The sequence below is a fragment of the Acinonyx jubatus genome, chromosome C2, assembly GCF_027475565.1.
Source record: "Acinonyx jubatus isolate Ajub_Pintada_27869175 chromosome C2, VMU_Ajub_asm_v1.0, whole genome shotgun sequence".
Lineage (NCBI taxonomy): Eukaryota > Metazoa > Chordata > Mammalia > Carnivora > Felidae > Acinonyx > Acinonyx jubatus.
The window spans coordinates 120,915,014-120,929,000 of record NC_069384.1 but is presented as its reverse complement, the minus strand read 5'-3'; the positions used below and the strand labels follow the sequence as shown (position 1 = coordinate 120,929,000).

At 47.2% G+C, this 13,987-nt stretch overlaps 1 protein-coding gene across 1 annotated transcript in view; it reads left to right on the top strand.

The window, feature by feature from the left end:
• Positions 1 to 13,987, top strand: part of CLSTN2 (calsyntenin 2) — a 603,018-nt gene that overhangs the window by 566,349 nt on the left and 22,682 nt on the right. Inside the window, exon 10 of the mRNA XM_027061727.2 lies at positions 11,768 to 11,934. Within this exon, the coding sequence (XP_026917528.1) occupies positions 11,768 to 11,934 (167 nt within the window). The remainder of the gene's footprint in view (positions 1 to 11,767; positions 11,935 to 13,987) is intronic.

Below are 13,987 nucleotides of genomic sequence, written 5' to 3'. Positions count from 1 at the left end.
GCAGCTGCTTGTTGGATGCTCCCGGGAACTGGCTCCAGCACTGTTGCTGGGTAGTGCTTGGCAGCCCCCATTAGCCTACTGTGTCCTGTTAGTGAATTTGAAAGCCAAAGTAATCAGTGGAACTTCATTTACATTGGTATTTTTTCCAGTAATTAAAAAAGAGAGAGAGAGACTTCATGTACACTTAAGAAATATTGCCAGTGCAGGCTCGAGCGCAAAGCATATCTTAATTGTAGAGAAAAGCTTTTGCGGTGAGGACGGACCTCGCATCACAAGAATCCTCTTCCCCTGTGTGGCTGATGCACACCACCTTGACTTCACCTCTGTGCTAAGAGTCACAGTGTTCTCAGGATGCAATCAGACCCTCCTGGGGTTGACTTCAGTCTATGCCAACTCAGAAACTGCTGCCTTTAGGCAAATTCCAGGTTCCTTGTGTCTCTCTGGGTCACACCTTGGGACAAGATCATTTAAAAGACTAATTAATTTGCCCTCTTCCTTAGATTTCCTACTCATCCATTTCTAACAGCAAAAATTCCGGTTCTACTGGTGTATAATAAAAATTGTATACTCACACCTGCTTTGGCCCTGGACCTCTAAACTGGGGCCACCCACACAGGGACTGGAACCCAGCTGTCCCTGGGAGCAAGTCAGGAAGGCTGCTGATTGCATCAGTCCAGGGTCTTAGGGAGCCCCCAGGGTTTCAGGGAGATGCCTCAACAGGTGAAAGCCCGGGTCACCCCTCCCCCAATACTACAACCAAAGCAGCTCTGTGTCACCTATTTTCTAAGGCATCTGGGCAAGGATTCTTTCAACAAAGGAGCTAACCACGTTTCAGAAGCACAATTCTAGGCACATCCTCAAGAAGCCACCAACCTGCTCCCTCACTGGTCCTCATCTACTCTTGGTGGATCTCATCACAGACTTCCCTACTTGTTGCTCGTCCCCAGCAACCACCTCATCCCTACCTCTGCTGGGGACTCTCCTCCAGTGCTCTGGATCTTGGCCTTCCTAGAGTGTTCAGCTTTGCCTGCCCCTGATTGTGACTTTATCCTGGTCTCAGATGAGGAGAGCTCTTGCTGAGTCCTACCCCCTACTTAACAAATAAAGCCACAGGAGATACAGAAAGGGATGGTGCTAAAAATTAGAACCTCTTGTTAAAGGACAGATACAGAACTCCCATTGTGGCTTTTGGGAGGAGTCAAGGCAAAGAACAGGAATGGTCAAAAGTGAGATAAAAAGGCAGAAATAACTCTGAGAGTGGCAATAATCAATAGTATGTGATCTTCAGAGGTGAGTTGGGGCCACATGTGGTCCTGAGATCTGGTACACGTTTCCGGGTCAACTTGTCGCCAGACACTAAAATTAGTGCAGGGACTTGGAGTACATGCCTTCACTTAATAAGATTGATCTAATTTAGTACAAATTCTCTTAATAAAGTCTGTGTTGAAATTATTCTGCATCCCCAGGGTCTCTGCTGCTGGAAGCAAGAGGCACGTGCTAACATAGTCTGCCTTACATTCAGGTGGGCATTTCCCAAGGAGGGCTTCATGAAGCTCCAGTTCCATAGGCTGCCCCTTTCACAACGAGGCCATGGTCAGGTTTGGGAAACTGCATAAATTATCCCCACAGGACCACATTGGAGAGTCACAATGCTTGTTAGCATATTAAAAGCTCTCAAAAGCCCACCAATGAAGCATTCTGTTTGATATTACTTAACCCATGTTTCTCAACCTCATTTCACTATGGAGCTCACTCTTTGTGAAATAGCGTTCTTGGAGCACTCTTTGGGAAATATCTCACTGGAGATGCAGGTCTCCATCCCTACCAGGCCATGAGTTTACAGAAGGCAAGGACTGTCTGCTCTCACAGATTCTCCTCTCCTCACCTTTCCCCCTCCACTAGTAGGTCAATAGCTAATGTTTGTTGAATTACATCCCATTTGTTTTTTTAAAGTTTATTTATTTATTTTGAGAGAGAGAGAGAGAGAGAGAGAGAGAGAGAGTGTGTGTGTGTGTGTGTGTGTGTGTGTGTGTGAGTGAGAGAGGGGCAGAGAGAAAGGGAGAGACAGAGAATCCTAAGAAGGCTCTGCACTGTCAGCACAGAGCCCAACATGGGGCTTGAACTCACGAGCTGTGAGATCATGACCTGAGCTGAAATCAACAGTCGGATGCTTACCCAGCTGGGTCACCCAGGCACCCCACATCCCAGTTTTGAAGCTGTTTTGACAAAGCTATGTGGTTCGTGGTCTGACACACAGGGATGACTAACAAGGTGTTCCTTAGTATTATCTGTATCAACAAATCAAGAGAAGATTGTTCTAGGCAATGGAGTTAATTTGATGCAAGGGCATCTTAGTTTAATAGATGAAATCAGCTTTAAAATTCATGTCTGGAAACACAGTATAACTGGGTTGTAATTCTAACTTTGTATCTTATTCCAAAGATTATATATATTTTTAAGTTTATTTTTGAGAGAGACAGAGACAGAGAGAGGGACAGAGAGACAGAGAGACAGAGCCCAAGTGGAGGAGAGGCAGAGAGAGAGGGAGACACAGAATCCGAAGCAGGCTCCAGGCTCTGAGCTGTCAGCACAGAGCCCGATTTGGGGCTCGCATTCATGAACCATGAGATTATGACTAAGCTGAAGTCAGACGTTTAACCAACTGAGCCACCCAGGCTCCCCTTTCCAAAGATTATATTAATAAGAAAATTTGAAAACCCAAAATATTCCACCAGAAAACTGCTAGAATTGATTCATGAGTTCAGCAAAGTTGCGGGATATAAAATCAATACACAGAAATCAGTTGCATTCCTAGACACCAACAATGAAGCAACGGAAAGAGAAATCAAAGAATTGATCCCATTTGCAGTTGCACAAAAAACCATAAAATACCTAGGAATAAATCTAACCAAAAAGGTGGAAAATCTATACACTGAAAACTATAGAAATCTTATGAAAGAAATTGAAGAAGACACAAAAAAATGGAAAAAGATTCCATGCTCCTGGATAGGAAGAACAAGTATTGTTAAACTGTCGATACTACCCAAGCAATCTACATATTCAATGCAATCCCTTTCAAAGTAACACCAGCATTTTTCACAGAGCTTGAACAAATAATCCTAAAATTTGTATGGAACCAGAAAAGACCCCGAATAGCCAAAGATATCTTGAAAAAGAAAACCAAAGCAGGAGGCATCACAATCCCAGACTTCAAGCTATACTACAAAGCTGTAATCATCAAGACAGTATGGTACTGGTACAAGAACAGACACTCAGATCAATGGAACAGAATAGAGAACCAGAAATGGACCCACAAACATATGGCCAACTAATCTTTGACAAAGCAGGAAACAATATCCAATGGAATAAAGACAGTCTCTTCAGCAAGTGGCGCTGGGAAAACTGGGCAGCGACATGCAGAAGAATGAACCTGGACCACTTTCTTACACCATACACAAAAATAAACTCAAAATGGATGAAAGACCTCAATGTAAGACAGGAAGCCATCAAAATCCTCGAGGAGAAAGCAGGCAAAAACCTCTTTGATCTTGGCTGCAGCAACTTCTTAATACGTCTCTGGAGGCAAGGGAAACAAAAGCAAAAATGAACTACTGGGACCTCATCAAAATAAAAAGCTTCTGCACAGCGAAGGAAACAATCACCAAAACTAAAAGGCAACCAATAGAATGGGAGAAGATATTTGCAAATGACATATCAGATAAAGGGTTAGTATCCAAAATCTATAAAGAACTTATCAAACTCTACACCCAAAAAACAAACAATCCAGTGAAGAAATGGGTGAAAGACATGAATAGACACTTATCCAAGGAAGACATCCAGATGTCCAACCGACACATGAAAAAATGCTCAACATCACTCATCATCAGAGAAATACAAATCAAAACCATACTGAGATACCACTTTACACCTGTCAGAATGGCTAACATTAACAAGTCAGGCAACAACAGATGTTGGCGAGGATGCAGAGAAAGAGGATCTCTTTTGCATTGTTGGTGGGAATGCAAGCTGGTGAAGCCACTCTGGAAAACAGTATGGAGGTTCCTCAAAAAACTAAAAATAGAACTACCCTATGACCCAGCAATTGCACTACTAGGCATTTATCCACAGGATACAGATGTGCTGTTTTGAAAGGACACATGCACCCCCATGTTTATAGCAGCACTATCAACAATAGCCAAAGTATGGAAAGAGCCCAAATGTCCATCAATGGATGAATTGATTAAGAAAATGTGGTATATATATACACAATGGAGTGTTACTCGGCAATCAAAAAGAATGAAGTCTTGCCATTTGCAACTATGTGGATGGACCTGGAGGGTATTATGCTAAGTGAAATTAGTCAGAGAAAGACAAAAATCATATGACTTCACTCGTGAGGACTTTAAGAGATGAAACAGATGAACATAAGGGAAGGGAAACAAAAATAATATAAAAACAGGGATGGGGACAAAACAGAAGAGACTCATAAATATGGAGGACAAACTGAGGTTTACCAGAGTGGTGGTGGGAGGGGGGATAGGCTAAATGGGTAAGGGGCACTAAGGAATCTACTCCTGAAGTCATTGCTGCACTATATGCTAACTAATTTGGATGCAAATTGTAAAAAATAAAAAACTAAATTTAAAAAAAAATAAAATTTGACAAGGGCTTGGAGCAAAAACAGTATTGTCTTAGTTTTTCTAAGAGATACACCAGAAGGAAGGAAAGAGGCCACTGAAGAAAAAGTGAAAACTCACATGATGTAATCTGATCTTGGAGTTCCTTGGTTCGTGCTGTCCCTCTACCACTAGCTGTCATTTTTGAGTACCTGCCCTGTGCCGAGCTAAATGCATGTCTTCCCCTTTTGCAACCCTATTGCCTGGGTGAGAATGGGATCCCCATTTTGCAGATGAAGAAACAGACAGAAGAGAAGTACCTCACTAGGGGTCACACAGAGCCTGGATTTGCACCTGGGCCTTTGCCACCAGAACTCTTATCCTTAATTGCACTGCTACACCACCTCTGCTTCTAGGGACATGTAAAAAGCCAGATGGAGCTTCATACCCAAGTACAGAAGACCAGACAATTCTGAAACCTGGAGTCAAATCACTTGTACAAACCCCCAGGGCATTTTCCCCACACATTGGACAATGTCCAAGCTGAGGCCTACAAGGAACTACAGGCCCCTCAAGGCATTGTGGTTCACTGTAGGGAGGGTTGAGTTTGGAGTCATAGGAAGAAAATTCCAGACTCTCAGTGCTGCTCTGGGTCTTTGAAAAGTGTCTTGCCTCTATATTCCTTAGTTCTTCATCTGGAGAAGGAAGGGGGTATCCTGGATAATATAGGATAATAATAATCCACTCCATGAATTCAGGTCCCCAACCCAACAGAGCTGACTTTGGGCTCATCTATAGTCATATGTTTTGCTCTCTTAGAACATGCCACATATTAAATGTCTGCTGGGACGGCTGGAGGGGGATACATAGAAACAAAAAAGGGTGAGAAACCTGCTGAGAATGGCTGTGGCTGGCCACGACCACAGGTCATCCATCTCCACAAGTCCCCTGCAGCCCCTGGGTTGTGTGGACAGTTGTGAAGCTACAGCTTGTGGGGGTCTATTACACACTTCACTTAGTCTTTGCGTTCCATGGGTGTCTCCATCACTGACATGAGGAAATGAGGGAAAGCGAGATTTCAGACAGTCTCGCCATTTGCATTGCTCAAAATTGATACCCAACCATCCGTGAAATTGTGTTCATTGAGGGGCGTCCCCATCCACAAGCCACACATAGAGCAGCATTTGAGTCAAGCAAGAGGGAATGTCGCACCCACTCCACCGTGTGTTTCTCAGACTGAACAGCTGTGGGAATGACGGCGGGAAAGGAAGCACCAGCAGTGTCCTGCACACACCTCACAAAGGGAGGAGACAGCACATTCTCACAACACGGATCTTCTACTTGGAGGGAAGTGGATGTTACTGATTGAAAAGCTATTGAGGTGGGTGGGCCCCACCTCTCAGTTGAAAGAAAGCTGAGGGGGAGTTCATCCCCAACGCAAACTCTGGCTCAGAATACAAGCTACATTAAATCACGTTTGCCAAATACTACTGTTTCTCAAGACAACTGCATTTCCCAGAAAACCTGACACAAATCATTGGGAGTTGTTGCTGAACCCAGTGTCCACAGAACCCAATTATTCGGACAGTCTCTCCCGGCATTGTGTCGGTCCCAGCCTGTCCCCATCTTTATGAAGCAGCCCAATTCCTACATCCTCCAAGGAGTCCTCTTTGAGCCCTCCCAGCCACATCTATTGTATGGCATTCAGGTCAAAGCCTTGGAAGCAAGCAAGACCTGAGTTTGAATCTAGGCTTCACTAATTCCTGGCTGTGTGGTTTGGGCAAGTTATCTAAATGTGCAACATCATCTGTAAAAAGAGTTATACGTTTAGCAGGTAAGAATCAGAATTCACAAAGAAAAATTATTTTTTCTACATCCATCTTAGTTTCTTTCAAACCCCTATTCCATCTGAGTGGGGGAGATTTAACCTTGGCAAATTAGAAATGTTTCCATTTCCTTGGGGCTGATCGATTTGGGGAGTACTGATGTGGGGCTAGGGCGTTGAGGGGGCCCCCAGCCCTCTCCCCAAGCAGGTGTCCGCTGAAATGGTGCTCGCCTCTTTGGTCCTGTCACTGACGGGCCTTCTGGCCTGGCAGCTCTCTCAGCATTTCCTTGCCTTCCTTGAGGGCACAAAAATATCTTCGCTGCTTCTCATGCTCTCTCTGTAAGACCATCTGCGGTCCATCTGCCTGTCTGTCCAGATGCGACAGGCAGGCATTCCCTCCAGCATCAATGCTCCCCAGCCCCAGCTCAGCCCAGGTGGCGGGCTTTAGGTGCCTCACTCAGCACCCCTGTGCCTTATCCCCCTCTGCTGCCTCCCTGCCAGCCTCCCTCCCCAGTCCAGGGCAACATTTTCTCCTCTGGGGGAAGCCAGATTTTCTTCCTCTATTTTCCCCCAAATGTTGATCCATACCCAGATCTTCTCCATCCTCCTAAGGACTTAGGCTGCTGAAAACAAAACTGAGGAAGAACCTCAGCTTTAAGCCCGATCTGCTCTTCTCCTTGTCACAACCCTCCCTGTGGCAATGAGCAAAAGCCAGATATGTGTCTAAATGGAGGGTAAGGTGGGAGAAATAGGAAAAAATCAAAAGAATAGACAGATTAAGATCTCAAACGTACTATCCTGCCACGTAAGTATTAAATAAAATAGAACATGAAAGCACTTGCCATATTTTAAGGGCCTCATAAACAATGGCTATTATTCTTTCCCCTATGATCTGTTGGACACATCATCTCTGTCATTTGTTTGGAAATTAATCATGCACTGCCTTAGAACATCTATTGTACTAGCAATTTACTCTTAGATTTTTATCTTCCCATTGTCTACACTTTATTCTCCCAACTAATGTAAGTTCCTAGAGAGCATGGTCTATATCTTATAATTAACTGACTATAACAGAGGGCTAGACATTCAGCAAACACTTTAAAAATGCGTGCAGATCTAGCCTCAAGAATCCAAAATCACATTCGCAAACATTTAGAGAAAGTTCTTTGTGTAAGAAATCAAGTTATGTTTTTTTTTTCCTTCAAATAATTCATGAGCATGTTTGTGTCTAAATGTTAACAGAGGAGCCATGTGGTTTACGAAGACACCCCAGATATTAAAAAGAGATTTTCAATGTATCTATTATTTTTTAAATCCTGAATCACAACCACCCCTGAGTGCAAATATATTTCAAATTTTATGCTGGCCTCCTATTGCAAAGTGCTAATTGAATTGATTTCCTGGAGCTGCATCACTAATAAATACAGTGCACCACAGATGTGGGATTCTTGAGTGAAAAATACAGAATATGAATGTTTTGCTGAGAGAAAATGGTGCGTTGGAAAATGTCTAAGAATCCAAGAGAGTCACAAAGTTTGGTCTTTAAACATGGAGCTGCAGGGGCGCCTGGGTGGCTCAGTCGGTTAGGCGTCCGACTTCGGCTCAGGTCACGATCTCACAGCTCATGAGTTCAAGCCCCGCGTCGGGTTCTGTGCTGACAGCTCAGAGCCTGAAGCCTGCTTCTCATTCTGTGTCTCCCTCTCTCTCTGCTCCTCCCCGCCCCCCGCTTGTGCTCTGTCTTTCTCTGTCTCTCAAAAATGAATAAATGTAAAAAAAATATTTTTTTAAATAAATAAATAAACTTGGTGCTGCAGAGTGAGCATTTCAGGGGACTGAATGACAGAGGGCTCTCTCTCAACCTCACTCTGGATGGGGCCGCTGGTACAACAGGATGCCCCAGCTGGCCCCGTGCAGGTGTGAATGTGCTCACACTGGAGGGGCACATACTTCACTACTGGTGTGGCCTCGGGCCACTAACTTCTCTCTCAATCTGAGTTTGCTCCACTGTAACGATAGAATAAGTACCTCGTATCCAAGTGTTTAGTGAAGATTCAGTAAGATGATGTATCTTGAGGACTTGGCACAGTGTTGGAAACGTAGTTCATATCCAGTAAATGATAGTTGCTGTATCTGCTGCTCTAAGGGGACAGTGGGGTGGACAAAGCAGGGAAGAGATGACCCTCTGAATGCCCCAGAGAGTGGCAACTCTGCGACTTGTACCCAAGACACACCCTTCTTCCTGCAGGTCCACAGAAGTGCCCCTTTTGCTAGAATAGGAATACACTAATGGCACGGAGGACCCTACCCATGGGTGCTTTGATAACTAAGATCAGAAGGCTTCAGGAGGGTTCCCCCTACTCCCAAGTCATTGTCATGTCAGGGCATTCCTCAAAGCCAAATCTCTTTACAGTTCCCCGTGGACTGAGTACTTCAATAGAACCTTCTAGTTTCATTTCCAAAGTGAAGACACTTTTGGCGGCAGGTAACAACAGTGTGAGTCAAAGGGCTTAAGCCATAAAGACGGATGATTGGCTCCCACAGCTGAGGATGCCCTGTGGTAGAGCAGTGAGGAGGTCCACTCAGCACTCTGCGAGGATCCTCCTGGCCCTTCTCTCCTTCATGCGTCACCTTGGTCATCCCTCGTCGGCCTACAAGATGGCTGCAGCAGCTCTTAGCCTTCCATCCTCACGTAATCATCTCCAGGGAAGAGAGCAGGAGCAGGTTCCAGAAACTTTCTGGAGAGAAAATGAAAGCTCTTTTCCCAAAGGCTGCTGGTTAATTTCTCCTCTCAACTCATTGGCCTAATTTGGTCTCATGATTATTCCTGGGCCAGCCTCTGTGATTTAGTGGACGCAGGCACCGATTGGCTTCATCGTGGTACTGGGTCCCAAGTCGACACCTGAGTCAGTCACTAGAGCAAGGGAAACAGGAAAACCTGATTCGCCGTGACTAAATAGAATCCATCCCTGGAATTCAAGTCCACTCGGCCAAACCTCTGGGCGCTGCGACAAGAAAGCAGAGGAGAGATGGATGTTGGGGAGACACCACAATGCCCGGTACTCTGCTGGCATTAACTCACCGTCTCTTTTAGTTCAGGAAACAGTTTTGAAATGTCTGCTGGGTGCCAGGCAGGGTGCAGGATGCTGGGATGACACAGAGGCCCTGTGTTGTTGAGAGGAATAAATGAGTCAACTTAGGCAAAGTGCCTGGCGCAGCCCTCGGCCCCTAATACCTGCTCAGTATCATTTTCATTAAAATGAATAATGCATGAGTGCCCCCTGCCATCCAGGAGAGAGACTTAAACAAACACATTCTAGCACCGTGCAAAGGGCTGCAAGGGTAAGCCGGCGGGTGGCAGAAAGGAGAGAGATCACACAGGGGCGTGCAGGAGGCCCAACCTACGAAGCTTCTAGCCAGTGATTCCTAACCTTGACTTCACGTTTCACACACCTGAGGACCTTCTGAAACTCCCCACGCCAATTAAGTCACAATCTCTCGGGGCAGGACCCAGCACCAGAATCAGGTTGACCTTTTAAAGATCCCCAGATGATTAAAATGCGCAGCCAAGGTTGAGAAGCACAGTAATAGGCTATTGAGGACATAAAATGCACACGTGTAAGCCATTAGCAACACTGGGTTGCAAGGGGATATGAAAATGAAGTCAGCGCTCCAAGGCGCGGGGCAAGGAGAGGACGCAGTGAGCAGGGGGCTCAGGACACAGAGCGTGGTAGGCAGGGTGGCTCATGAAAGGTTTTGTGTGCAGCAGGGGACAGGAGATGGGATTTGCCTAACGTAAGCCGTTTGGAGGTGGTGCCTTAGGGGGAAGAGGAACAAGCGGGAGCAAAGTATGTGTGCAAATGTAGAGGGTGTTGAGTGTGGACTCAATCGGGAGAGAAGAACTACACTGTAGTTTCAACAGGTAAATACAAAGAATTATTAACTAACGGAGAATTGGAATAATGAAGGATTAGCCCCTGAGTAGAACTCTGAAGAACAAAGGAAGGCAGGTATTAGAAGTCTCTACTATCCCAGGGCTGAGATGGGGTGACCAGGGGAGAGCCCTCCCCCCACTTTCCAGCTAAGGTCCAGGCTCTGCTGGCTCAGAGTAGCTTGTTGAGGGCAGAGAAGTCACTGTAGCTTTCCAGTCTAGTAGGACTTGTCAGAAATTCGCCCTTGGTGGTGGTGTCTCACTGGAGCACACTTCCCTGGGGACACACTGCAGGAGACTTCTGAGAGAGGGCGGGAGAGCCAGGAGGCAAAACCCAGAATTGTCCCCTACAAGCAAGCAGAGGCTGAGAATTTGCAAAACCTTCCCCGGGAATGAGCAAGGCTGGAGTTCGACCCACATCCGCCTTTCTTATACATTCTGCCACCCCGCTGAACAAACAGGAGAGCAGGATCAAGGCTGGGCTGTCCGTGTGGGCTGCTCAGAGATGGACCAGGCCTGGGCCCTGGGAAGGCTGTGGGGGAGGAGGATGCCAATAGACCTCAGGGAAGCTTTTAGAGACCTGGAGAAAATGAGAGGCGAGGACTTGAGACCAGCAGCATTAAACAGTCTCACGTGCTGAAGAGCAGGCCTGACCTCAGGACCTGGCCCAGCCGATAGAACAGTGGAGAACGAGATGTAGGCAATGAGAAGAAAGTCAGAGGCAGAACAGAATCAAGGAAGTCCTTCCATGCCAAAGAGCTTGAATTTAAGTGGGTACAAAACCAATTTATTGCAAGAGAGCCAGAGGCCGTGGATGTAGGGCTCTAGGATTCCCTGACTGCCTGCCAGCCTCTTTGTAGAATATAGGGAAGCAAAGGCCAGCTTTGGGGTCAGACAGACTGAGACTGACTAGGGTACCAGCTCCAGCGTTCAGCTGTGTGTCCTGGGGCAAGTCCCTCAACCTTGCTGAGTCTCGGGTTTCTTCAGGTGTCAGTGGGAAACGAGGGTTCCTTCTTTGCAGGCTTGTTCAGATGAAGTCCCTAGCAGACAGCCGGACACAGAGCAGGCCTGGCATCAGTGGCCGCTTCCTGCTCCCTCCTACCTTTACTCTCTAGGCCCTTTCTGTCTTCTAAAGCAGTCCATGGCTCTGAAGGCAGCTGCTTAAAATTCAGGAATTCCAGGATTTCTAAATCAGGTGCAGCTGGGGAGTGCCAAGGTATTGGCGGCAGATGATATCCTCTCGACGGCAGTGCGGCCGCTGAGCTCACCGCTCTGAAGGAAAAGCTCAGGTTGAGGGGACACAGTCACTGTGTCTTTGGTTCCCTGGCCAGATGGTGGTGGCCTTGAAGTGGTGTTTCATCTCCACAGGGCAAATGACCGTGCTTCTTTCACTTCTAGGAGGAGAAGTCACCAAACCGCGGTTTGCTCAATTCTTCCACGGCAGCCTGGCCAGTCTCACCATCCGCCCTGGCAAAATGGAGAGTCAGAAGGTCATTTCCTGCCTGCAGGCCTGCAAGGAAGGGCTCGATATTAATTCCCTGGAAAGTCTCGGCCAAGGAATAAAGGTAAGGAAGGAGCGGGCATCCCCACCAATAAGACATTGATTTATGGGGCAGTGGCTGCCCAGTGCCAGTGGACTCTGGGAAATGGAGTCCTCAGTGTGGAGTTGCACAGAGATGGTCTGGGGGCAAAGGTGCTGACACGGTGGGGAGATTAGCGACCGTGACTTCCATGATGGGCTTCTGCCGTGTCCTGAAATTCCTAGACGAAGGCCTCCTGTATAATCAGTTCACTACGCAAAAGCAGGCACATGTCCAATGCCTACCAGAAGGGAATTGTTGTATTTCAGCTGTTCCTGGGTTGGTTGATTGGTTTTTGTTTTATTTGCCAAAGGCTCAGAAGCAGCATGCAGGAATGTATTTCAAAAATATTTAAAAATAGAATAAAAAGTTTGGCCATGTTAAATATAAATTAGGAAGGAAGGTCAGCCTGGGGTGGGCTGGAATTAGAAAGCAGATACAGAGGTCGCCGGGTCTCATGTTGTGAAATTGAAGCACAGATTGGGCTTCGAGCAATCTCTGGCAAAGGGAGTGTGAGCAGATTATGCAAAATAAAAACATTTCGTGTGATCCAAAAGAATCAAAGCTGCATTCTGAGAACAGCGCTTCCTGAGAGGCAAGACATGGCTGACTGTCCTCAGTGAGCGCCCCTCGCCGTCCCCACCCCAGACAGGCAGGGGTAGTTCTGGCCTCACCTGGACCTTAGGAGCTCCGGCCAGCAGGGAGCCTCTGGGAACCTGAGCAAAGAGCTGGGTGAACACCATCACAGCCCCTGTTCGATCCTAACACACCCCTGTTAGGGGTCTGCGGTGAGAGCAGGCAGCCCACCCTCTACCTCCTGGAGCACAGGACAACCCCACAAGCCATCACCCCTGCCAAACCGTGGAGGCTTCCTTTACAGGCCATTTCCCAAGGATGGTGTGCCCCCCACCCCCATCTTGTACCTGGTACAGCCCTAGGATCCTCACCTGCCTCCTGCCCTGGGCCTACCTATCCTGGACCGGGAGTCACCCCTCTAGCAGACAGTGCCTTTATGTCCACTGCCAGTGGGGCCTGTGGGGCTCGGATGTGGGGAGCCCTGGAGGGTCTGGTGATCTGAGCACGCCATGCTTTTCTGTAAGCTGCAGTGACTTCAGCAAACATGCCACAGACACCCACGTATGGGTTCAGGGCTGGGTGAGGAGACGCGAAACTGAACACTGCCAGCCTTTTATCTTTTGGGAAGTCAGTGGCCTAAGAGGACGTTTATAATCCAGTGTGGTAACCGCCGTGATGATTATGAGCACTGAGGCTCCCCAAGTGCCAGGCATGGTTCTCAATGCTTTACAGGTGTTAACTCATTGAAGCCCAGAACAACCCTATGGCAAAGTTCGTGTGGATATTCCTATTTTGCACATGAGGAATTGAGGACTGCAAGAGAAAGGAAACTTGTCTAAGATCCTAGAATTAGTAATGAGCAGAGCCAGAATAGAAGCCCAGGTAGCCTGCTCCAGAATTCCAGATCCTGGGGAGCAGCAGTTAGGGAAGGCTTCCTGGAGGAGGTGAGGTCTGAGCAGAATGTTTGAGGATGGGTAGGCATAGAACAGGAGAAAACCAGGGGAGGGGAGCTGGGCAGTAACTCTAGGCAGATCTGAGAGCACGAGTGATGGCAGAGGGCTGGGGAGCCCTGCATTGTGCACTGGAACTCCAAGAAGGCCAGTGGAACAGTGACCAAATTGCAGGAGGAGAGGTAGAAAGTGTGGTCAGAATGCTGGGCACAGACCACGTCATGGGGCCCCGTAAACTATATTCACGTGTACACGTTTTCTTCTGTCAGCGACAAGGGAGCCACTGAAGGGCTGTAGGCAAAGGAACGTGATCTGGGCAAGATGCTCACCTTGGAAACTGGGTCAGAGGGGGAAGGTGGGAGCAGTGCGCAGACAGGGTAAGGCAAGAATGGCTTTCCAGAACATTAGATACACACACACAGGTGCACTCAGTAGTTAATCACCTGCCATTGAAGGACACGTTCATGACAGCCTCCTATTGGAAAGGCCAACTTTCCCACGGTCTGTTTCGC